The sequence below is a fragment of the Arvicola amphibius genome, chromosome 13 (assembly GCF_903992535.2).
Source record: "Arvicola amphibius chromosome 13, mArvAmp1.2, whole genome shotgun sequence".
Taxonomy (NCBI): domain Eukaryota; kingdom Metazoa; phylum Chordata; class Mammalia; order Rodentia; family Cricetidae; genus Arvicola; species Arvicola amphibius.
The window spans coordinates 41,465,844-41,491,863 of record NC_052059.1 but is presented as its reverse complement, the minus strand read 5'-3'; the positions used below and the strand labels follow the sequence as shown (position 1 = coordinate 41,491,863).

The following is a 26,020-nucleotide window of genomic DNA, read 5'->3' as shown; positions in this document are numbered from 1 at the left end:
GGCCTTTTAAGGACAAATCAGACTACGTCATTCCCCAATATAAAACCAATCATCAACTTTCCACTGCCTGCAGATAATCCTAGTTCACTACCAATCAGACCCCTTCCTACCTTCCAGTCATTTAGACTTTAGCAGCTCAAAATACAACCTGCAATGTTTTGTTGTGGTACACATGCTTGTCGCAGTTTAGAATCCCTGATTCCAGTCCCCACTCATTTTGCTTGATACATTTCTATTTCTAATCCCTATTCAGGATTTTCTTCTTCTCTAGTCTTTTTCCCTAGTCAAAATCACCAGTCCTGGGGTGACCCTTCTTACCACTTAAGATAGACAATGTATGGCATCACTTCTACTCAAACACAATACAATACAGCAGCGCGGTCATCATTGGATTTCTTTTCTTTTTCATGTATACATGCTGTGGTATATACATGTTTGGTTTGGTGGACACATGTACATATACGTGAAGCCTGAGGTTGAGGTCAGGAATCTTCTTCAATGTTCTTTCATCTTATTCTTTAAGGAAGGATCACTCAATCAAACCCAGAGATCATAGATATAATAGGATACTAACAGTTAATTCTTAATGTGGTTTGTTAATTTATTTGAAACAAAACAGCTGACAATATAAAGTTTCTTAAAGTATATTCCATAAAATACTTCTCTCATAAGATCTTAATTTATGTTAAATGCGGCTATGGTTCAAATGTGAAATATTCCCAACAGGATCATACTTGAGAAAGAGAGTCACTGGGGCTGGCCTTGAAGTTTTAATAGCCCAGACCCACTTCCTGTTCAGATACTCTGCTTCCTTTTATGGGTGTCCTGCCACCATGCTTGCTGGGGATGCACATCTTCCTCACCACTAGAAACTGTATCCCTCTGGAATTGTACATCAGAATAATTCCATTATCCCTCAAATTGTTTTTGTAGAGGGTCTTTATCACAGCAACAGAAATACAAATATATGTATATCCCATCTAGGAAATGCTGAACTCAATCAAACAGATCTATTCTATCAAACATCTCTACATCTCTACGCTTTGCATCACCGTGGTACAGTGTGACTGTCTAAGGGGATACAGAATGGAGATACTGTATTATGCAGTTTTTCTTGTTTTAAAAGCTAATATTTGGGCCTGTGAGATAGCTCAGCTGGTAAAGGTGCTTGCTGCTGGGCCAGACAACCTAATTTTGAAACTAAAACCCAGGTGGTAGAAGGAGAGAACTAATACCTCCAAGTTGCCCGTTACTCTCCATATCTGTGTCAGGGCACACATTTTCCCACATACATACACATATACAGGAAGTAAATAGTAACATAAAAATTGAAAGCTAATATTCATGGAGAGTTTAATATGTTTATACTAGGTCACTGAACAAAAGCATTATTTATGTATTACCTCATTTAATGTATTAAAGACTTAACAGGTATGTGATGGCTATTTTTGGTCGTCAACTTGACTACATCTGGAATTAACTAAAACCCAAAAATATACAACTGTGAGGGATTTCTGCCTAATTTGAAATGGGAAGATCTATTTCTAATCTGGATCTTTGAGGTAGAAAAACACACCTTTAATCCAGATCTTGAGGTGGGAAGGCACACTTTGCAAATCTTTAATCCAGATCTAATCTAGACCGTGCCTTCTGCTAGAAGCCTACATAAGGACATGGAAGAAGGAAGCTTTTACTCTTTGTCTGACTGCTCTCCTCTCACTAGCAAGTCCATTCCTTCACTGGCATTAGAACCTACTTCTTCACAATTTCAGCATATACTGAAGACTAGTAGAAACATCCACTAGTGGTGGAACAACTACTAGATTTTTGGACTTTCCAACAATGGATTAGCTGGACCACAACCTGTAAGTCTTTCTTAAAAATCCCCTTTATATATATATATATATATATATATATATATATATCCCCTTTATATATATATATATATTGATAGATAGATAGATAGATGATAGATATTAGATAGACAGATATAGATAGATAGATAGATATAGATAGATGTATATATATACATATAGAGAGAGAGAGAGAAAGAGAGAGAGAGAGAGAGAGAGAGAGAGAGAGAGAGAGAGAGATTCGTTCTATGAGTTCTGTTACTCTAGAGGAACCTGACTAATAGGTACTCTCATTAGCTTGTTTTAGACATTAGAAAACAAAGTACCCAACTTAGGTAACTCATTTATCCAAGATCACACAGCAAAAGCTCATGATTAAGATAGAATCCAGATCTGTGTGACTACTTCTCCACTAAGCCCTACTATAGCTTCTCCTCTTTTGGTAGATAACACATCCAACTACTGTTTTGGATAGAGGAGAGGAAGGATGGATAGGAACATCTATCTTCTCTGTTATAAGAGCACATTTGTACTTCATAATGTAGAAAGGAATCTACACATACTTCTGTAAACATCTCATCATGGGCATACTTTAATGGTTAGTTTGTTGAATAGCCCCAGTCTAGGTGGTGCTTCAGAGGAATGCAAGAAGGCTCAACAACCTTAAGAGTAGATAAACCCAGCTTCACACAGAGAGATGATAATGAGGGCAAGCTGCAAGAGAAGGCAGAGAAGGACCATCACAAGAATCTCAAGCTGGGCCACAGTGACAGGACTAGCTTTGGAACACTGACTGCTACCGTTCCCATTCCCTGTGCAGTTTGCTAACTATAGATGACAGGGAAGACAGTTCTGGGAGTTAATTGATGGTTTCTCAGATTGACGATTCTCTAAATGAAGTACAGCTTAAAGATTCAAATTCTATTGCTCACTGATGTTTGTGTTAATAATCATCATTAACTCTCATATTCCAGTTATGTTTGAAGAAAATTCTGTAAAACTGTTGTCCTGGATGCCACTAACTAACCTGGAAATACTGTTGTTCATACTGGCCCTTAGGAAAGAGGATACAGGAAGATCCTGAACACTTAAAATTGCTTACATAACTTCTAAAGCTTTTGAATTTCAATATGTAGTAGATGCACTATCCTTTTCTTCTTTCTCCTCTTAATTTTCTGGCATCTAAAAAGTTCCCTGAAACTTTCTTCTCCCTACCCTTCCAAACTACTTATAGTTACTCTTCAAAATGCAGACACAGATAATTTACTTTAGCAGTCTTAAGATTATTATACAAGAGAAAAATGTTGGCTTCACAGTATTTCTATTGATCACTCAATGTTCTCTATTTAGAGAAAAAGAAGATGGCAAACCACTTAAACAAAATATTCTGTAAAGCCTAAAAATCACTTAGGAAACTATTCCCCTTTTAATATCCTTTTCTACTTCTCCCTCAATTCCCAGGATATCAACTACAACTTATAAATGGAAAGTATAATAAATAAATAAATAACTTAAAAACAGAAACTAGTATCAAAGCAGAATAGTGATGTCAGACAAGAGACTAAAACTATCTGGAAGTATTCAATTAAAATTATGATAGAAATGTGGATGGAGAAATCTTACAGGGCCCCACCTCTGGACAAATAACTATAGGCAATTAAGAAATGCTGAGAGTAGGAAAAGTAATCTTCCCCCATTAACTGGTTATCCAATACCAATGGTTAGCCTTAAAATCATACACGAAGAAGTAACACTAAATAGACTCAGCAGGTTACAATTGCAGATTTTGTGTACATGTAACAACAATAAAGAAAATGCAACAGATTTAAAAGGAAGCAGGTGCACAGGGTGGAGGATCTGAGAGGAGTCAGAAGAAGGAAAAGGAATGGGGAAAATATGCTTTAAACACAAAAATAGGATAAAATTATTATAACAAAAAGCAGTAACCATTGTACCCCAAATGACTCCTAGCCCTCAAATTCTAGAACTAGAAATAATTTGATGGTCTTGTTTTTGTTTGTTTGGTTTTAATACTGATTTGTATAGAATTCTGTTTTGCTCTTAGAAATTTTTTTTGCTCATTTCATTCTTATTTATGTTTATGCATGTGCATCTCTGTTGATTACACACACGTATATGCTATGCCCTGAGCCATCTCTCCACCCCACTATCATTTCCTTAACAACTGGCTCAATGAAATTTTTGCTTACTTTGTTTATTATGGATGCGAAATCTCTACCACAATTCTAGCAAGCTATGCACTATTGCTTTGGTTTTCCCTTGTGCACTGTCACAAGCATAGTACATGCTGATTTATATATTTAACTCTATAAGTGTGGAAGGAAGGGAGAGACGGATGGAGAGAAAAGGAAGAGAGAGGAGGGAGGGAAAAGAAGAAGCAGGGCATTATTTCAAAAGCTCTAGGGCATATCTAGAAATGGTGATGCAAGCCTGTGATCCCAGCATCCAAGAGGCTGAGGTAGGATTATGAATTCAAGAACAGGGTAGGATGGCCTGTCTCAAAAAAATAAGCAGGATGGGAATGTAGCGTAGATTCTAAGAGTTTCAGTCAGTCTCACATATATGAGACCCTATGCGAACCCCAGGCCAACCTTCGGGGCCTTTTTCCTCCGTGTTTTCACTTCCATCATCACAACTCTCAAGATTTAGTAACACACCAATTAAATAGCAAAGGTAAAGAAAACAGTTAATGCCTCTGTGAAGATACTCTTTCTAGCTGTCCCTATCCTCATTCACCCCAAAAGATCTAAGGACCCCCCACCTTTTATTTTTGAGACAGGATCTTTTTATGTAGCCCAGGATGTCCTGGAACTTACAGTGTAGAAAACACTGGCCTCAAACTCACAGAGATCCGCATGCCTCTGCCTCCTGCCACCATACCCTGCCTCTTCTCCTTTCTTTTTACCATCCTATTACAAAGTGGCTTATTTAGCTAAAACGTTCCTTATCATATGTCCTTGCACAAATGCAGTGAGCACCAAAACAGTAACAGATATATGTCATATTAAAGACTATAATACTTGGGTTAGAAGACTATAATTTGTTTGAAAAATACAATTTAAAAAGTGCAAGCCATGCTCAGTCATAATTTTCCAGTTGAACGGTGCAGGTGGAGTCTTCTTGACTACCACTTGGAGTACAGAACACAGTTTAGTAACACAGGTCACACACCTTCCATTGACAATATGATTTCTTTCTAAGCTGGAAGAAGTTAAAATTTAGATCACTATTCAGAACTACAAGTTCTACTAGGCAAGATGGGAAGCAAGCTCAACGTCAGAAGAAGCAAATGACAGGAAAGGCTAGTAAAAACAGTTAATTTGGGGCAAGCGTTCAGAATGTTTATGAATAGATAAATTACCTAAGAATTAATAAAAATAATAGCAAAAAGGATAAGGCTACAGGATAATACTTAATACTTTCATTAAATACATTACAGTTCCCAGATTAAATCTAACTAAACAGTAATGTGAAAAAATGAGTTATAAAAATAAAAAAATAAAAAATAAAAATAAAAAATAAAAAACAAAAAATTAAGGTGTAAACCTAATAAAACTTTTATCTTACCGTTCTAATTTGCTGTAGAGTGCACATAATACATTGTACTTCTTCATTAGTCTTGACACAGCATTATCAACTTTGGTACTGGTATCAATTTCTTTTAGTAAGTCAAAGAATTTATAGACACTATAAAGAACAGAGAAAGAACGCATGAATAGCTACCAATATTGGTTATTTAATTTTCAAGGCATACACACTTCCGTCCAGAGCCCCCACCTCCACACTGGTCACTGTGTCTCTGGAGGCAGCACCTGTTCTCATTTTCCTAGAAACCCCTGCCCGCTATCTACCCACTCCTGACGACAGCCACCTAAAGTTAAAAAACAAGAAAAGCAGAAGCAAGAAAAGTATGTGTATTTGTTTCTAAATAATGTGCATGGGTATTTAAATTAAGTTTATTTTTAACTGAAGCATAAAAGTCCAGGAATTGTACATGTTAGGGGAGTACCATGTGATGTTTTCACAGATGTAAGGACTGTATAATGAAGGTAAGCATATCTATCTCCTCAAGCATTTACTACTTGCACACAGCAAAACATTTAAAACACATTCTTTTCAGATTTCTGAAACACACTGTATTTATTATTAATCAGTCATTTGTATCTGCATGTTTTTAAATAAGTTCCCACAGAGCCATTCAATTCCAACACAAAACCATGCAGTTTGCTTTCACTCTAGTGCCTCATTTTCATATCTGAAAACTGTTCTCATTTATTTATTCTTAGAACAGATAGCCACCTTTCACCCCAAGGCCTTCTATTCCCCAACAAGAACAGACTAACTTAACATTGTGCACTGTTTCCCCCTTCCCACATCTTCCTTGTACAATGCTCTCAAAACAGCTATCCATAACACTGTCTGAATTCCCACATTGCGCACCAGACAGCTCACACCAGGCTGCCACCCATGTAGATACCCTGTCATCAGTGTCTACCTCAGCTTGCTCTGGTATCTTTTCTGCACCACTTGGCCTTTCCTTGTCACATATACACTGAAATTCTTTGCCTTACCAAAAGCTTCAGTACTGAATATTTGGAGAAAGAAAAAGAAAAGCTGTCTAAAATTTTAAATGTTAAACTACTCTAGTCATTCATTATTGTTTGATTAAAAAACTAATCTTCAATGTACATCCTCTCAATATGGCAGTGGAGACAGAAGTCATCAGATACATCTCAAACATCAACTGTTATCTCCTCTTCTTCCTACTCCTGACATGAGATTTCACTACACATTCCTGGCTGACCTGGAACTTGCTACGTAGACCAATCTGGTCTTGAACTCAGAGATCAGCCTTTCATACACCTTCACACTTGACTTCACACACTAATTTCTAATTAATTTTGTATATAAAATTATTCTGCATATGATTAGAAGAAAAGAAGAGGGGATAGAAGAAAAAAGAGAAAAAAGTGTATTGAGAAAATGTATAGGATCCAGAAAAGAAGAAATCAACCTGAGAGTAGTCCACATGTTTACAGGTACAACAATACCTGTCCTGAGAGGAAATGCACACTATGAAAAGCTGCTCCAACAAAACTGTCTTCTTTTAGGGTAATTTAAGAGAAGGGATGAGGGAGATAGTGCCTGTGATATTAGGAATTGACTCTTGTGAACTCTTTAGGCTTTTTATGTGCTTTGTAAACATACATGCATATATTAATTTATTTGTACACAGCCTTTGTTTCCAGACTTTATTTAAAGGTAGTAAGAAAAGTACAATAAAATGTAGCCATTTAATCTACTTAATTTAACTAAAACACCAATTATATTTCATTACAGATTATCTTACTTAAGAAGAAATACATTTATTTACCAATCTGGTAAAATTATTTACTGCTGTATTTTGCAAATATAATACAAAGGAAATACTGTAAATATACTACAAAGGAAATAACAGAAGTCCTATAAGTTCATTTAAGACAAAATCTGTTAATAACTTGAGAACAAATTAATATACTTTTTTTTTCTTTTTTTGGTTTTTCGAGACAGGGTTTCTCTGCAGCTTTTTTAGAGTCTGTCCTGGAACTAGCTCCTGTAGACCAGGCTGGCCTCGAACTCACAGAGATCCGCCTGCCTCTGCCTCCTGAGTGCTGGGATTAAAGGCGTGTGCCACCACCACCCGGCTCAAAATTAATATACTTTTAAAGCTAAAAAAAAAACATATGAAGCTGGGCAGTGGTGGCGCACGCCTTTAATCCCAGCACTTGGGGGGACAGAGGCAGGCGGATCTCTGAGTTCGAGGCCAGCCTGGTCTACAAGAGCTAGTTCCCGGACAGACTCTAGAAACTACAGGGAAACCCTATCTCGAAAAACCAAAAAAAAAAAAAAAAAAACTGATAAGGAATTTCTGGGTCAAGTATCATAATCAGTACTGAATATATAGTAGCTTTTAAATGTCCAAAATTAAAACATCTACTATGTGAAAGTCTTCAAGTTAAATAAATCTTGTCTAAATTTAAGATAGACTCACTACCTGTTTAAAGATTTATAAGCATTTATTTTTTTACTTCTAGTTGTGTGTGCATGTGTGTGCGCGCGTGTCTTTGTAGGGTATGTACGTGCCCGTGAACACCAGAGGAGCAGGTTCAGTTCCTAGCACTCGCAGGATGACTCACATGACTGCTGCTCTCTTCAGGCACTGCACACGGCGCACTTACATGCAGGCAAAACATAGTAAGAAATTCTTTTTAAAAACTAAACAAACTTTAACCAACCCTATCAGAGAATGGCAATTCACTACTTGTCCCAAATTTGTTGTGTTTAATTTAATTTTAGCATTTCCACCAATTTCTTAAAGTGTATCAAAATGATAAAAGCACTTTTTAAGTGGCAGAGCTTTTATGACAGAGTCCTTACCTGGTTTCTATGGTTCTCTGTAGCTCAGTAAAAGTGAATGGCATCTCATCTAGGTCAACTGCTGCAACAAAGATGCAGATGCCCCAGAGTTCCTTCTTCTTTTGAATATATCCTTCCTAGGAATAAAGAGGGCCAAATATTTATTAAATCATTCACGTACTTAATACCATGCTAAAGCTGAATTACATGATTTTTATTAAACATCAAAATATATTTTTAATTATTATAATGGTATATATTTAAAAATAATTCATTTTATATTAATATAACAAACACTCAAAATTTAAATTATAAGGCAAAAAAATTACAAGAAGGATTAAAAAGTTAAATCACTTTGGGAAACTCAGAGTCAGTCAGCTCTTTTAAACTGTTTCTTAGTAGCCCATTATCATTAAAGCAACATTAAAAGATTCTAGAATGTTAACTTTTTTCCAAGAAAAACAAAAAAGCTACCTTATGTATCAGACTATACTTCTTTTGCTCTAATTTATCCATTTTTATTTCCCTTTGTTCATTCAAGTATTTTCTGGCCTTGTACAATTTCTTAAACAACCCACTTGTACAATGGAGTGGATGCAAATCTCACTTAATAAGAACTAAATGAGACTATGTTTAACGCCTTGAGCACAGTGTCCAGTTTACATTTAGAAACTGATGAGAAATAGCTAACACTGTAAGCAGACTATTTTTCTTAGTAGCATCCTTTCCCCTCAACAGTGTATGCCACCTTCTAAATGTATATATCTTGTAGGTAAAATCTGGGTCATGTTAAGATAAAATGAGTGTCAGATTATCTAATGGTCTAATAAGCAGGCAGGACTATTTGCTGAGGGAACAGATGTAAGACACACTTTACATATTTGGACTCTCATGTACCAGCTGAAGAAGGAGCGTATTGGACTATCAAATGATTACAGGTAATAGATAAGTCACCATTATCCAACTATAAACCTTTCCTTCTAATATAAATACTTTAAAATATAACTGTAGATCCATAAGACTAGTTGAAATTAAAAATCATTACAACATTAATGGTTACTAAGGAGGATGTGCAAGTGAATGCCAATGATAAAGTGTAAAATGGTATGACCATTTTGAAAAACAAGTTTGGCCTGTTTCTGTAAATTTAAACATATACTTTCTACATCACAATTTTACTCCCTAACTATACTGATACCCTGAAGAAATTAAAACACTAATGAATGTAGCCCCACACTAAAGACAAAACAAATATAACAGAAATAGAACCAAACAGAAATAACCATAAGTAACTCTATAAACAAACTGTAATAGAATTATGCAACAGATGCTATCTAACAGAGATAAGTCAAAATCATTACACTGAGAAAAAGTCACCAAAAACAGAGAGTGGGGGAAGCTAGACACAGAATACAGAAAACATAAAAACTCATCTTTAATGTCAGAAACCAGATCAGCAGCTACCCAGGGACAAGGGGATGTTTTCGGGAACGAGTACAAAGATGGCAAGAGAACCTTCTGGTGTAATGAGAAAGTTCTAATCCTTGGGGGTGGTAATTACATGGGTAAATACATCCATCAACTTTTTGAACTATGTGCTTAAACTGATATAGTTTAATGTAAGAAAACTAACTCAATAAATTTGATTTGGAAACTTACATACATACTTCCACTACTGAAACTAAACAATATTGATCCACCCCATTACAAAAAATTGCCTATGTTCTTAATTTTCTTATTTTCTGAGATAATAATGTAATTGCATAATTTCCCCTTCCCTTTCTTCCCTCCAACCCCGCCCATGTATCCCTACCCCTCTGCTTGTAAGTACATGTTTTCAGGGCTGACTATTTGGGACTGCCTGTGTTAGGGGCTGCAGACCCCTAACCCCTTGACTTTCTTTGCCTGCCTCAGACCCTTTGCCTGCTGGAGTGAAACAACTTGTTTCCCTATGCCTGCAGCTGCTCTGAGCACGAGACCCTCATGAGTTCCTGATGGAAGGGGAATGAATTCTGGTGGGTTTTATAGCTGGAAATCCCAAGAGCTGGGGCATGGTTATCAGTTAAGGATTCCTAAATACGCTTTCCAGGAGCACAATAAAGTTGGCATTCTTGTTTCAAGAATGTCCCGTGTCTGTCTGTGTGTGTGCATGTGTTTTTAAATCTCCAGCCTAGTTCCCGGCTTGCATACCGTCCTGTAGTGCAGGCGTTACAGGACAGTAGTAGGCGCAGTAGCACAGAAGGTACTGTACTGAGAGCCAATTGGTGTGTTCTTCCCTGGAAAAGACTATTTCTTCTGCCTCCGCATTCCCTCAGATGCCTCTACCTTTTTGTGAAGGATTGGGGTCCTGTAAGCTTTCCCCCTTCCACGTTAGTGTGTCTCCTGGTGTCTCTCCTGTGGCCTATATTATTTAGTAAGGTTATTTTCTTAGAAACTACTATGATAGAAAGTTTTGGAATTTTTATGTTTACTTATTATACTTCCTGTTTGCTGCTTTGCCTCCAGCCACCTACCTCTGTTAAACGTTAACTGTCCTCAATTTACCTGCCTGTCACTGTAGTCTTTTCTAAGAAAACTCTTATACTCTAAATAACAAAAACTGCTAAAATATTATATTGCTGACTCACTTTTTTAAACACCTGAAAAAGGATTAAAACCCAGACATCACACAAAGTAGGCAAACAAACTTTCTAACACTAGCTATATTCTCAGCCCTAAGAACCTCAAATTTTATTTAAAAATAGCCCTACCACTGAATTATATCCTGTGGCCACTTTGTATTTTCTTTTTCTTTCTTTTTTCCTTCCTTTCTTCCTTTCGTGTGTGTGTGTGTGTGTGTGTGTGTGTGTGTGTGTGTGTATAAGCTACAGGACAACTTTGACTATCTTACTCAATTGTTCTTAACTATCTTTTAGAACGGGGATTCTTTCTTTTTCTAATTTATTTTAAAAAATAGACATCAAAATTACAAATAACCCAATTAAAAATGGGGTACAGAACTAAACATAGAATTCTCAACAGGAGAATCTCAAATAGCCAAAAGACACTTAAGGAAATGTTCAACATCCTTAGCTATTAGGAAAATGCAAGTTAAAACAACTCTGTGAGATATCATCTTACACCATTCAGAATAGCCAAGATCAAAAACACCAATGATAGCTTATGCTGGAGAGGATGTAAAGCAAGGGCAATACTCCTCCACTGCTGGTGGGAATGCAAACTTGTACAAGCACTCTGGAAATCACTATGGCAGTTTCTCAGAAAACTGGGAATCAATCTACCTCAACACCCAGCAATACTGCTCTTGGGCATATACCCAAAGGATGCTCAATCATACTACAAGGACATTTGTTCAGCTATGTTCATAACAGCATTATTTGTAATAGGTAGAACCTGGAAACAACCTAGATTCCCCTCAACAGCAGAATAGATAAAGAAAATGTGGCATATTTGCATATTAGAGTACTACTCAGCAGTAAAAAACAATGACATCTTGAAATCTGCAGGCAAATGGATGGGACTAGAAAAAAATCCTGAGTGAGGTAACCCAGACTCAGAAAGATGAACATGGTATGTACTCACTCATAAGTGGATACTAACTATAAAGCAAAGAATATTGAGCCTATAGTTCATGATCCTAGAGAAGCTAAGTAACAAGGTGAACCCTAAGAAAAGCATACATAGATCTACCTGGAAAAAGGAAATAAGACAAAATTGTCTGACAAAATTTGGAGCATGGGGGTGGGCAAAGTAGGGAGGGTAGAAAGGGAAGATTAGGGGAGAAGGGGAGGGGGAAAAGAACTTGAGGGAACAGGATAGTTAAGATAGGGGAAGGACAGAGATGAGAGCAAGGAAAGAGATATCTTGATTGAGGGAGCCATTATGGGGTTAACAAGAAACCTGGCACTAGAGAAATTCCCAGGAATACACAATGATGACCCCAGCAAAGACCCTAAGCAATAGAGGAGAGGGGGCCAGATCTTGATTTGCCCTTTAATCAGACTGATGAGTATCTTCAATATCATCACAGAACCTTCATCCAGCAACAGATGGAAAGAGAGGCAGAGACCTGCATTGGAGCACTGGACTGAGCTCCCAAAGTCAAGTTGAAGAGTAGGAGGAGTGAGAAAACAAGCAAAGAGGTCAAGACCATGATGGGTACAACCCACTGAAACAGTTTACCTGAGATAATGTGAGCTCACCAACTCCAGCCATACAAGAAAGAAAACAGCACAGGTCCAAACTAGTTCCTCTGAATGTGGGTGACAGTAGTATGGCTGGGGCAGACTGTGGGCCACTGGTGGTGGCACCAAGATTTATCTCTACTGCTTGTACTGGCTTTTTGGAAACCTATTCTCTTTGGATGAATACCTTGCTCAGCCTAGATATAGTAGGGAGGGCCTTGGACCTTCCCCCAAAGCAATTTGCCTTACCCTCTCTGAGGAGTGGATGCGAGTGAGGTGAGGTGGGGGCAAGTAGAGGGAATGGGAGGAGGGGAGGGAGTGGGAACTGGGATTGGTATGTAAAATGAAAAAAAGATAGTTTGTTTTCTTTTAAAAGAGAAGAAGGAAGGAAGGAAGCAAGCAAGCAAACAAGCAGCTGTAGGTGCTATTAAAATCAGGTGGTGGATCGAAAAAAACAACTAAAATACAAAACAAAAAATCTTTTGTCATTTTACATACCATTCTCAATTCCCAATCTCTCCCTTCTTCCCACTCCCCCCACACCCACTCCTCAAGAATGTAAGGTTTCACATGGGGAGTCAACAAAGTCTGGCACATCACTTTGAGGCAAGACCAAGGCCCTCCCACTTGTATCTAGGCTGAGCAAGGTATCCCTCCATAGGGAATTAACTCCAAAAAGCCAGTTCAAGCACTAAGGATAAATCCTGGTCCCACTTCCCGTGGTCCCACAGATTAACTCAGCCTCACAACTGCCACCCACATTCAGAGGGCCTAGTTTGGTCTTGTGCAGGTACCCCAGCTTTCACTCTGGAGTCAGTGAGTTCCTACTAGCTCAGGTCAGCTGTTTCTGTGGGTATCCCCATCATGGTCTTGACCGCTTTGCTCATATTATTGTTCCTCCCTCTCTTTGGCTGGACTCTGGTTGGCCCAGTGCTCTGCTGTGGATCTCTGCATCTGCTTCTATCAGCTGCTAGATGAAGTTTCTATGACGACCATTAAGGTAGTCATCAATTTTATTACAGGGGAAGGCCAGTTCAGTCATCCTCTCCACTATTGCTTAGGGTCTTCTTAGCTTGGATCATATCTTCATGGATTCCTGGGAATTTTCTTGTGCCAGTTTTTATTGTTGTTGTTGTTTTTGTTTTTTTGCTAGACCTATAATGGCTCCCACAACCAAGATATCTCTTTCCTTGCTCTCCCTCTGTCCTTCCCCATCTCAGCCGTCCTGTTCCTTCATGCCTCCCCCTGCTTCACTTCTCCCCCCCCTTCCCCACTCTCAATTTTCTTAGGAGTTCTTGTCTATTTCCCCTTCCCAGGGGTATCCATGTACGTCCCTCTTTGGGTTTTCCTCATTATCTAGCTTCTCTGAGGTCTTGGACCATAGGTTCGTTGTCCTTTGCTTTATACCCAATATCCACTTATGAGTGAGTACATCTGTGTTTGTCTTTCTGTGTCTGGGTTACCTCACTCAGGATGTTTTTTTCTAGTTCCATCCATTTGCCTGCAAATTCCAAGATGTCATTGTTTTTTACTGCTGAGTAGTGCTCCATTATATAAATGTATCAAAGTTTCTTTATCCATTCTTTGGTTGAAGGGTATCTAGGTTATTTCCAGGTTCTGGCTATTATGAATAATGCTGTTATGAACATAGCTGAGCAAATGTCCTTGTGGTATGAGTGTGCATCCTTTGGGTATATGCCCAAGAGTAGTATTACTGGGTGTTGAGGTAGATTGATTCCCAATTTTCTGAGAAACTGCCATAGTGATTTCCCACCAGCAATAGAGGAGTGTTCTAGGATGGGGTTTCTTATTGAACCTTAAGCTTACTGCTCCAGCTAGACTGGCTAGCACCCCCCACCACTCATTGACCTGTCTCTGCTGCCGCCCTTGCCCCAGCCCTGGAGTTACAGCTTTTGGCTTGAGTGCTGGTAATCTAAATCAGGTCTTCATGCTTACAGATCAAGTATTTTGTCCACTGGCTCAGCTCCCCAGCCTTTCATTTTCTTAAATGATGTCTTTCAAAGAGTAGGAGTTTAAAAATATGGTTTAACTCAATTTGTTTTCTTTTTCTTTTATGTTCATGCTTTGAGTGATATCTATGAAACCTTTCTCTAACATAGTTTTACAATGATTTCTTATATGTCATGCTCTAGAATTTTAGGTCTAGGACTCATTAAAATATTTTTATAAATATTATAAGATAGAAAAATTCTTTTAATTCATATTTATTGGTGATCCACATCATGCTTGTAAAGGTTAGAGTACATACAACTTGGCAGAAGCTGGTCCTCTTCTTCCACCATGTGGGTTCTAAGGATCCAACAAGCTTGGCAACAAGCACCTTTCTTTACCCACTGAGCCACCTCTCAGACGCTGTAATTTTACAGCTAGATATCCTGTGGCTCCAGCTTCGTTCACTGAAGGGAATAACCTCCCTCTACTGAATTACTTTTGCACCTCTCTAGAAAGTGAAATGACAATAAAATGTGCTCTATTTCAAAATTATTCTATTCCACTGATCTACTGACCACTACAGTATCATATTCTGGACATTTTCAGGTGAATTTGATTCATGATTTTTCTGTCAATCCCCTAAGAGTGCTATACTTTTAACTCAAAATCTTAATTTCTATTTTAATGATATGGCTGAAGAGTCAGCCTTATCTAATTTTTTTCCTTCAACCTACTTCTGATGCTCTAACATCCTCCTGCTCTTTTCTGTCTCACAGCGTCACAGTGTTTAACTCTGGGGCTCACCCATCCCATTCCCACAGCACTGCCGTCCGCTCCAGAGCGCCCTTGTCTCAGCCTCTTCCCAGCATGATGGCTCCGTTAAGGTCAAGGCATTATTTCCAGTCCATCTTACAACCTAGATTAAAACTGGTATGGGTTTTTGTTTTGTTATAATTCTATAAACCTTATTATGAAAAACTTACAAATAAAAATTTTTCTTGAAAATTGTAAAAAGGATGAAATGAGTGGTCCAAAGTATATACCACCCTGGCAGAAAATTCAAGATTGGTTCCCAACACCCATATCAGGAGGCTCATAACCGTTGATCTGACACCCTCTGACCTCCAGCTTCCATGAGTACTTACACACGTACACATAAACTTTTAAAAAATGCTTAAAATTATTAAAAAGGGGGCATGGAACAGCAGTTTAAAGCTTATTAAAACAAAAAAATCATTTATCAATCAAAACAATCACACACAAAAAGGTAAAACTTGTGGAGGAAAATAGATTAACACTTTGCAAAATTAAAAAAAAAAGTACCTTTCAAAAACCAGATTCTGGGTATGCTATTCTTAGAATAAGTCAAGAGAAGGATATGTTGTTAATATATGCCAGGATCCTTAGAAGTCCCCCATTGTATTACTATACAGCTAAGACTTTATCCAGTGGAAGTAACTGGAGAGTTAGGTCAAGATCCTTGTAACAGATGTTGTAATAGTTACTTACATACCCCAAACAGTGGCAAACACCTAAATATCTTAAAATGAATGGCTAAATCATAATAGAGCTATATTATGAATAACACAAAATACTAAGGCATTTTCAAAGAATAGTACAAGCAAAGGGAAAAATGCCCAAGATACAACGGTTAAGAGAGAAGATAAACTACAAAATTATTTGCATTTTTTATTCCAATTATGTAAAAACAAACAAATGAAAAGGTAAGAAAAGTAATACAAAATCTCTAAAGTGGGTTCTTATCTCTAAAGCTATTAGGATCATAAGCAGTTTTCATTTTCTTCATTAATCCCAAATATTCTTAATTAACATTAAATTCAAAATAGGAAACAAACTGCTAAATTTATGAAAAGCAGCATAGAAAAATTAGAACTATATGACAAAAATTGTGAAAACATCAAACCTTCAATTACATATTGAAAAATTAAATCAAAATATACAACCAACAATTTACATAACTATCTATTACACTATCATTTAGTTGTGTTCACTTGAACCACCCTAATGACAACCCCAAATTAGTAACAATTTATTTGAGCTTGTTTTTTGACAATATTCTAGCTTATAAAAGAGCTCCACCAAGTGGTGACAATAAGTATCTTGAAAACAAAACTAAAATATGAGAAACCTACAACTTAAGCTATCAGAACATAAATCTGTGAAACTGATTACAATTTCACAAGTTAAAAAAAATCCTGGAACGGTGAGCTTGCCCGTGGGTAAAGCCATTCACGCTTAAGACTGACCGTTTGAGTTTTGCCCCCAGCATTCATATGGTAGAAAGAGAAAACTTACTCGTGGAAGTTGTCCTCTGACCTCCACACTCATGTCATGACACACACACACAATAAATAAAGTTTAATAAAAACAGAATAGTGTCCTCGTTAGCCTATATTTTTGAAATATTAAAAAATGGCAACCAGAAATATGTAATCTATCTCTAGTAAGAGTAAAGTTCTGTTAAGTATTAAGTGTGCTATAGAAAGTCTTGAAACAAAATAGCTACTTTCTCCTGTGCTTGAATTTCCTCTTCACCTGGGTTTTCTATGTGAAAAAATATGAGTATGTCAGAAAACCTCATCCTACTTGTATAGCCTGAGCTGGCAGCCGTCAGTATTAAGGACATTCGTGGATGTGCATAGATCATGCAGGAGTGGCAGAGTCACAAAGAATGGTAGCAGCTAACCTGCCAGACTCACGGTTTTGATATGACATGCTGGAGTAAACACCAGGTGAATCAACCATTTAGTACACAATACGATTGAGGGGGCAGTTAACTCTACTCCCAGAAAAACATGTACCTAGAGACAGCTAAAATTAAGGGCTATTTGAGGGGTATTATGGAAACCTAATATAGTAGATGCTTCTTAAAATATATATAGATATAATGGTAATCAAAATGAAACTGCCAAATAATGGGAGAGACAGAGACCCAACTCTATATCCCTTGTTACCAAATGAAACTTCTAGTATCAAGATTAGGTTACATTTAATTGAATTGTTGGCCAAAGGAGGTCCCGTGGGAACCCCCAAACAACCCAGACTGTTGCCAAGACTCTAGGTTGCTCTCCACAAACAGATGGCAAGGCCCATTGCTGAAAGCAACACCTACACAACTCACTGAACGTGATGAAGTTAAGCTTGTGCCTACATAGAGTCTTCATTTCTACATTCCAGCATCTTTGGTAAAGTAAGGTACTCTGCACACCACCAAGAGAATATAAACAGCAGCCCAGCCACAAACCCTCTGATCTACAATAGTGTCCTACCTGCAAAATGCTAGTGCAGTGGTGATACAACGCCTGTGGGCGTAGCCAACCAATATCTGATTTGACTGAAGGCCCACTCCAGGAGATGGGACCCATTATCTGATACTGCATGGGTGACCAAGAACCTGAGGCTAGACAGACCAGTGACCTAGAGGAAAAATCAAATACTACTGTTCTACTAAAAGAGCATAGCAATAAAATGATTCCTAATGGCATTCTACTGTAGTCACAGATAGAGTCTTGTTTAGCCATCATTAAAGAGGCTTCCTCCTGCAGCAGACAACCCACAGCCAGGCATTATGCAGAGAATGAGAGACCTTGGAACACTCTGCTCTAAATTCGATATTCCCACCAAATCCCTCCCCTTAGATCTCAAGGAACCCTCACTGAGGAGGAGGCAAAATCAGTGTAAGAACCAAATGGGATGGAGGACCAAGAAAACAGGGCCCTCTAAATCAACATGATCTAAGTTCATATCAATCACAGAGACCGAGGCAGCATGCACAGGGTCTGCACGGGTCTGTCCCAGGTCCTCTGTGTATATCTTATAGCTTCCAGCTTAGTATTTTTTTGTAATTTCTGAGTGAACAAACAAGTAGATCTCTGATTCTTGAGCCTTTTCTTGGGCTATCCCCTCTCCAAAGATGGGGACTTAAAGCTGAAAGAAGTGGACACATGCCCTCATTCCTAACCCAGCTCAATCTCTAATCAATAAACACTTGAAAATGAAATTTTAATTTCCTCCAAGAGTCTTACTGAGGAAACTAATCTTTAAGGTAGGCTGCATGTCCAGCAGTAGACAGCCAACAGAATTGACCTCAATGTCACCCTTGGAGGTTCCTTATCTCATAATGACATGCCAGGCCTTTTTTTTTCTTTCTTTAATCTTATTTTTTAATTTAATTTTATTTTTTTCACTCCTTTTACCCTATAGGTCCTTTATGTATATATTATGGCTTCCAGTTTAGTGTTTTATGGGATTCCTCGGTGATAGGTCTTTGTTTCTTATTCCTTCTCTTGGGCTTTTTCCTTCTGTTTGTTTTGTCCAATTCTGATGTATTAGTTTTTGTTTATTATCCCTTAGAAGCCTGTTTGTTTTTTAATGAGAGACAGAAAAGGGGTGGAGGTGGGTCTGGATAGGAGGATAGACTCTGGGAGGAGGAGAGAAAACCCTGATCAAGATATATTATGTGAGGGGAAAAAAATCTATTTTCAATAAAAGAAAAAAAAAGAATATTCACAAAAAGCCTATAGCTAGTATATTTTTGATGAGAGTAGAAACACAATAGAAGTGAAAATGTCTGTCTAAAATTATTTGATCGTTTATACAGAAATTCCAAAAAATCAATAGACTATGAGATCTATTAAAGTTATAACAAGGATACAGGAAAAAAGGTTAGCACATAAAACTCAACTGCTTTGCTATATCTCAACAAAGAGCAACGAATGGACTCCAAAATTATAATAAAAAATACAGTTAAGCATGGTGTGGTGGCACAAGTCTTTAATCCTTAATTTCTGTGAGTTCACAGCAAGTCTGGTCTACGTAAGAGTACCATACCAGCCAGGGACACATAGTGAGACCATGTCTCTACACACACACATGCATGCATACACACACACACACACACTTTATACATGAACATTCAAAATTTAAAGTTACACATAAAGCAGCTAATAAAGTATACACAAAATCAACATGAGGAAAGCAATGACTCTAATAAAATATGAGAACTAAATAATAAAAATAACATAAATCACATTGTCAAGATTTTTCAGTATTCTCAGTTTGATCTATAGATTCAGTAAAATGATTCTAAAATTAAAGTGGTATTATAGTTTGGATTGAAATGTCCCTAAAAGCCTCATGTGCTAAAGACTTGGTCCTTAAGGCAGCAATGTTTAGAGACAGGACTTTTAGAAAGTCACTGGACCAAGAATGACAATCTGTTAATGGGCTCAATTCAATGGTCCATCAGGAAGTGGTGGAAGCTGTCAGAGGTGCATCTAGCTGAGGAAGAACATACTGGAGGAGAACCACTGAAGGGTATATTTCTTGCCCCTGGCTCTTTTTCACTTTCTCTATTCCATAGTCAGCTTAAGAGGTGCACTGTGCTCTACTCTGAACCATGTTTGGTCTTGGCTCAGCCAGAAGTGATGGGGTCAAACTATCACAAACTGAAGTCTCTGAAATCATAAACCAAAACAAACATTTCCACTCTTGAGATGATTTTCTCATATGTTTTCTCTCAGAGACAGAAAGATGACTATCACATAAGATCCAAACTAGCCCATAAAATATTGAAGAACAATAAAATTGAGAGAGACATCAGCTATAATAAATATAATAAATGATAATATAATAATAATATAATAAAGCTCAACAGTAAAGATGTAGGCACTGAAAAATGGAGAGAGTGGCAGTTTGAGTAAGAATGGCTCCACAGCCGCCTGAACTTGAATGCTTAGTCATCAGAGAGCAGCGCTACTGAGGATTAGGAGGTGCGGTCTTGTTGGAGGAGGAAGTGTGTCACTAGAGTCGCACTCAGTTTCTCTCTCTTCCTGCTGTCTACAGATCCAAATGTAGAACTCTCCTAGTTCTCTACCACCGTTTGCCTGTATGCTGCCACACTCCCTGCCATGACGGTAATAAACTAAACCTCTGTAAGTTAAGTTCCATTCCAATTAAATATTTCCTTTGTGGCCGGGCGGTGGTGGCACACTTCCTTAATCCCAGAACTCAGGAGGTAGAGGCAGGCGAATCTCTGAGTTTGAGGCCAGCCTGGTCTACAAGAGCTAGTTTCAGGTTCGGCTCTAAAGCTACAGAAAAACCCTGTCTAAAAAAAAAAAATAAAATAAGAAAGAAAGAAAAAGTTCCTTTGTACAAGATGCAGTGGTCACGGAGTTTCTTCACAGCAACAGAAGAGTGAATAAGAAAGAAATTGGTATCAGGAGTTGGGTATTGCTGTAACAGGCCTGACCATGACATTTGCTAGAGAAATATGGGAGATTTTAGAATTTTGAACTAGAAAAATAGTTGGATATTTTAAGCAGGACTTAATGAGCTATCCTAGCAGGAGCATGGAAGACAGTGGTGCTGAGGGCTGTGGGGCACAGTTCAAGAGGCTGCAAGGAGGAGTAGTATTACTGAGTAGCGTAGAGACCAGCCTTGAGTAATTTTGAAGATGAATGTGGCTTTTCTTTGATCTTGTCCAAAAAAATCTGCCTGAGGCTAAACTGAAGAGTTTTAGGTTAATGGTGTTGGCAGATATTTCAAAACAGCCTATTATTGCCTCTGTTGCTTGGTTATTAGTGGTTATTACTTTTATGCAGATTTATAATGAAGAAGATCAAGCTGAGCATGGAAAAATAGAAAATGAACAGCTTGAGGTGAAAAGGGGCATCAGGAAGCATAATATTGGAGTCAAGTGGCAGGGCTGAAGGAGATAAAAATGTTTAAAGAAAAGTCCAATGCTAAATGGAATAAAGGAAATGTTGACCTCAGGGTAAGACCTCACCCAACTAGGCTTTTAATTTATGAAAAGAAATTAGATAACAGTTTAAGAAGTGAAGGAAACCATCTACAGCTGAAAACTGATTCAAGTGAAATTGAATGAGGGAGCCATGTTCCAGCCCCAGAAGCAACAGAACTTGGCACCTATAGCCACGTGGTTATGACTTTAGAGTCGAGAATACAAAAAAGGGGTTGTAGAATCCTTCTCAGAGGCTAAGGAAAGCCACTGAGTCCAGCTGTGTGTCAGGGATTTACCTGCATGGAGACCCAGAGAGACTACTGATTGAAGCTGTGAAGATGAAGCCTGGATTACCTTAGAAACCTCAAGATAGTGGAGATGCCAAAGTCGTGGGATACCTGCCAGCTTGGCAGGATGTGGAACAAGTTCAAAAGAGAGAAGTATGTTGTAGTCAACAAAGCTGAATGTATTTGGAGATCTGAAGAGCACTTTGATATCAGACATGGAGATGAAGGATTTGGAGTTTTGCCCTGCTGGTTTTGGTTCTTGCTTTGGTCCAGTATTTCCTCACGATTCTCCCTTTCTTCCCTTTTAAAATGGTAATGTTTATATTCTGTGCCACTGTATATTGGAAGTATGTGAAATGAATTTTTATTTTGACTTTATAGGGGTTACAAAGATTTCCTTGAGTCTTAGAAGAGACTCTAAACTTTGGACTTTTAAACAGTGCTGATATTGTTATAGACTGGGAATTTCTGAAGTTAGGCTGAATGCATTTTTGCATTATGATATAGTCATAAGCCTATGAGGGTCAGAGAATGGAATGTGGGATTTGAGTAAGAATGACTCCCATAGGTTCCTATATTTGAATGCAAAGTCATCAAGAAATGGCACTACTGAGAAGGATTAGTAGATGTGGCCTTGTTAGAAGAAGTGTGTCACTAGGGATGGGCTTTAAGGTTTCAGAAGCCAGTGTCACTCTCTCTCTCTTTCTGTTGCCTGTGAATCCAGATATACAACTCTCAGCCACATCTCCTGCACCATGTCTTCCTGTGTGCTGCCATACTCCCCACCATGATGAAAATAAACTAACTTCTAAAACTGTAACTGAGCCCTAATTAAATGCCGTTTTTGTAAGAGTTACCATGATCTTTATGTCTCTTTGTAGCAAAAGAACACTGACTACAACAGAAAGGGACAGCAGAGAATAGTGGGGCCAGAAAAAGAAACACATAACTGTCGTCTAGTAAAACAATCTTTGGAAAAGGAGCAAAACACAATACAGTAGAAAAAGATACCTTCCAAGCAAACAGAGCTAGCAGCTATACATCTACATACAAAGAGAAAAAAAAATCAACCTTTCGATACCATATAAAATTCATTTAAAATGGGTCGGAAACTGGGAAGCAAAATATAATGCAACTGTGCTAGAAATGTAGCTCAGTGGTAGAGTGTACGCCCATCATGCATGAACCTTAGGTTCAATCTCCAATAACACACACACACACACACCTATGGGGTGGGGGGGCTTTTATAACACAGCAGAAAATATAGGTTCACATTGAGATAAGACATTTTAGATATAAAACTAAAGGCATGCTCCATGAAAGAAAAAACTGATGTGCTCACGCCTTTAATCCCAGCACTCGGGAGGCAGAGGCAGACGGATCTCTGTGAGTTCGAGGCCAGCCTGGTCTACAAGAGCTAGTTCCAGGACAGGCTCCAAAGCCACAGAGAAACTCTGTCTCGAAAAACCAAAAAAAAAAAAAAAAAAAAAAAAAAAAAAAAAAAAAACTGATGTGCTGAACTGCACTGAAATTATAAAATTCTATTCTGCAGAGTCACTGTCAAAAGATTAAGAACATAAGCCACAAGATGGGGGTAAATATATGTAAAAGACATACCTAATAAAGAAGTTATCTAAAAAATGCAAATACTGTTAATCAAAAAAAGTTATCCAAAAATGCAAATTTCAACATAAGAAAACAAATAACTATTAAAATAGGGAAAACTCTGAACAGGTATAAGAAGGCATACAAATGGTAACAATATATGCTATAACAATTTTCAAACATGATACCACTTCACATTTATTAGAATGGAAAAAGAATCCAAAACACTAACACCAAAAAATGCTGGTGAGAACATCTGGTAATTCACTAACTGACTTGGGAATATAAGATGATTAACATTTGCAATCTGTTTAGCAGTTTCTTACAACACTAAACATACCCTTACCACATGTCCAGCAACTCTACTTCTTGGTTTATCTTAGTTGAGGATTCTAGGGCTGTGAGAAACACCATGACCTTAAACAGTTTGGGGAGAAAGGGTTTATTTCAGCTTACAGCTCTCAAATCATACCCCATTGCAGAGGGAAGTCAGGACAAGAGCTCAGACGGTGCAAGAACTCAAACAGGACAGGAACATGAGGTGACAGCTTACAGAGGCTTTGGAGGAGTGCTGCTTTCTGTCTCGTTCCTCATCAGCCTGCTTTATTACAGCACCCGGGAGCAGCAGCCAAGTGGTGGCAGTGTCCACAGTGAGCTGGACCCTCCCATATCAATTATCAAACAAGAAAATGCACCACAGACTTGCCCACAGACCAATCTGGTGGGAACATTTTCTGAATCGAGATTCTGTATTCCAAAATAACTCTAGCTTGGATCATGATGACATAAAAACTAGCCAGCACAGTCTTTATTCCTAGGAGATAATTTACGTGCAAGCACCGCTCGCTCGCTCGCTTGCATGCATGCACGCAAACACACACACAAACCACAACCTTGGCACGGTAACACACACTTATAACCCCCAACAGTCAGAAGACTAAGGCAGAAGAATTAGGAGTTAAGGCCAGCTTGGGCTGCACAGTGAGTGTGAAACCGGCCTAGGCAATTTACCAAGATTCTGTCTTGAGACAAAATACCTGTGAGCTAGGGAAATGGCTCAGTGAATGAAGTAACTTGCCACACAAGCATGAGAACCGAAGTTTGATCCCCAGAACTCACACTAAAAAGCTAGGCATGATGGTGCATACTTGAAATCCCAGTTCTGGGAAGATGTAAACATGGATTCCTGAGCTTACTGGCCAGCCAGTCTTAGCCTAATAGGTGAATTCCAGGCCAGTGAGAGACCTGTCTCAAATAAGAAGGTGAACAGAGCCTAAGGAACAAAGCCCAACGTTGACCTTTAATTTATATATGAACATGTGTGAGTATATACACATCTATGCATACACATGCATACATAAACACATACACACATCAATCTGTACATGTATATTTACAGCAGCTTTATTAATAACTGCTAACACGTGGAAGAAAACAAAATACCCTTCAGAAGTAAAATGAATAAATAAATTGTGGCACAAACAGATGACAATATTATTCAACACTAAAAAGAAATGAGCCACTAAATCATGAGAAGATGTGGAAGAAGCTTAAATGTATATTATTATGTGAGAGAAGCCCATCTGGAAGACTGTGTACTGTTTAGCTAGAAACATTTCTAGAAAATGGAGAATAAGATAAAAATAAAAAAGAGCAGTGGTTACTAGAGGTTGAAAGGAAAGCAGGATGAGCAGGAAAGAATATTTGTACAACAATGAAAGTATTCTATATACACTGCAATGGCAATCACATACCATTAGACATCTGTCAAAGTCAATAGACCATTTCACATCAAGAATAAACCCTGGTGTAAACCATGGACTTAGAAGTAATGGGCCAATATAAACTCATCAACTAATAAATATAATACTCTGATGGGAATTTTAAGAAGGATAAGGCACAAAAATATAGTGATCAGAACTACTGTTTGGCATGAAACTAAAATGTTGGGAAAAAAATAATTCAAGACACTAAAGCTTAGGCAAAGAAGGACACTGACCCCTAAAAGACAGGAACCTTAAAATGTGAATCAAAATTAGCTTGCTAAGGAATGACTACAAGCTGCAGAACAAGCAGTAAGAAACAAGAAAGCAATGTCTTTAAGAACTAGTTAGACAGAGCTGGGAGCACAGGAGAGTTGCTGTAGTTTGAATAGTGTCTATCCTGAAATCTGATGGCCATCATGGCAGTATTGGGAGGTAGGGATGCTAAGAGGTGGCTAAGGCATTCAAAGGATACATGACATTACTGTGGGAATCTGTTCTTATCTCGATGGGTCTACATGAGTGAGCAAAAGAGTGGGTTCTTAGAAAGTGAGGGAAACCCTCAGGGTTTCTCTTCTGCCTGCTCTTGTTCCACCTGCTTTTTAATCATGCTAAGACACAGAACATTTTAGGCTTCTTCTCTCTCCAACCATGAGCCAAAAAATTTCTACAGGCATACTTAGAGATTTTTACAACTGTGACAACCCCATAAAACAAGTCTACTGGCACCACAGTTCCAATAGAATGTGCTTGCTTAATACTATTTTTGCTTGGTTGGTTTGGTATGGTAGTGCAGGCCTTTAATCTCAGCACTTGGCAGGCAGAGGCAGGTAGATCTCTGAGTTCAAGACCAGCCTGGTCTACAGAGCAAGTTCCAGGACAGCCAAGGCTACACAGAGAAACCCTGTCTTGGAAAAAAAAATAAAACAAAACAAACACAAAAACCCACTAACATCTTGGCACAATTCCCAAGAATTTTCTGGATTGGATCATTTGAGGTAAGAAGACCCACTCTAAACCTGGGCCACACTTTCTGGTGGCAGCCCACATAAAAATGACATAGAAGAAAGGAGGTGGTTTTTATTTTTTCTTTATTTTCTTTCTTTATTTATTTATTTTTGCCTGATTGCCCTCTTTGTCCCTGGCAAGTTCATTTATTCTGTTGCTGAGGCATTACTTTAATGATATCAGGACC

At 38.1% G+C, this 26,020-nt stretch overlaps 1 protein-coding gene across 1 annotated transcript in view; it reads right to left on the bottom strand.

Moving 5' to 3' along the window:
- Positions 1–26,020, bottom strand: part of Rb1 (RB transcriptional corepressor 1) — a 135,247-nt gene that overhangs the window by 93,824 nt on the left and 15,403 nt on the right. Inside the window, exons 3-4 of the mRNA XM_038310142.1 lie at positions 8,292–8,407; positions 5,442–5,561 (exon numbers count right to left, since the gene is read on the bottom strand). Coding sequence (XP_038166070.1) covers positions 5,442–5,561; positions 8,292–8,407 — 236 coding nt within the window. The remainder of the gene's footprint in view (positions 1–5,441; positions 5,562–8,291; positions 8,408–26,020) is intronic.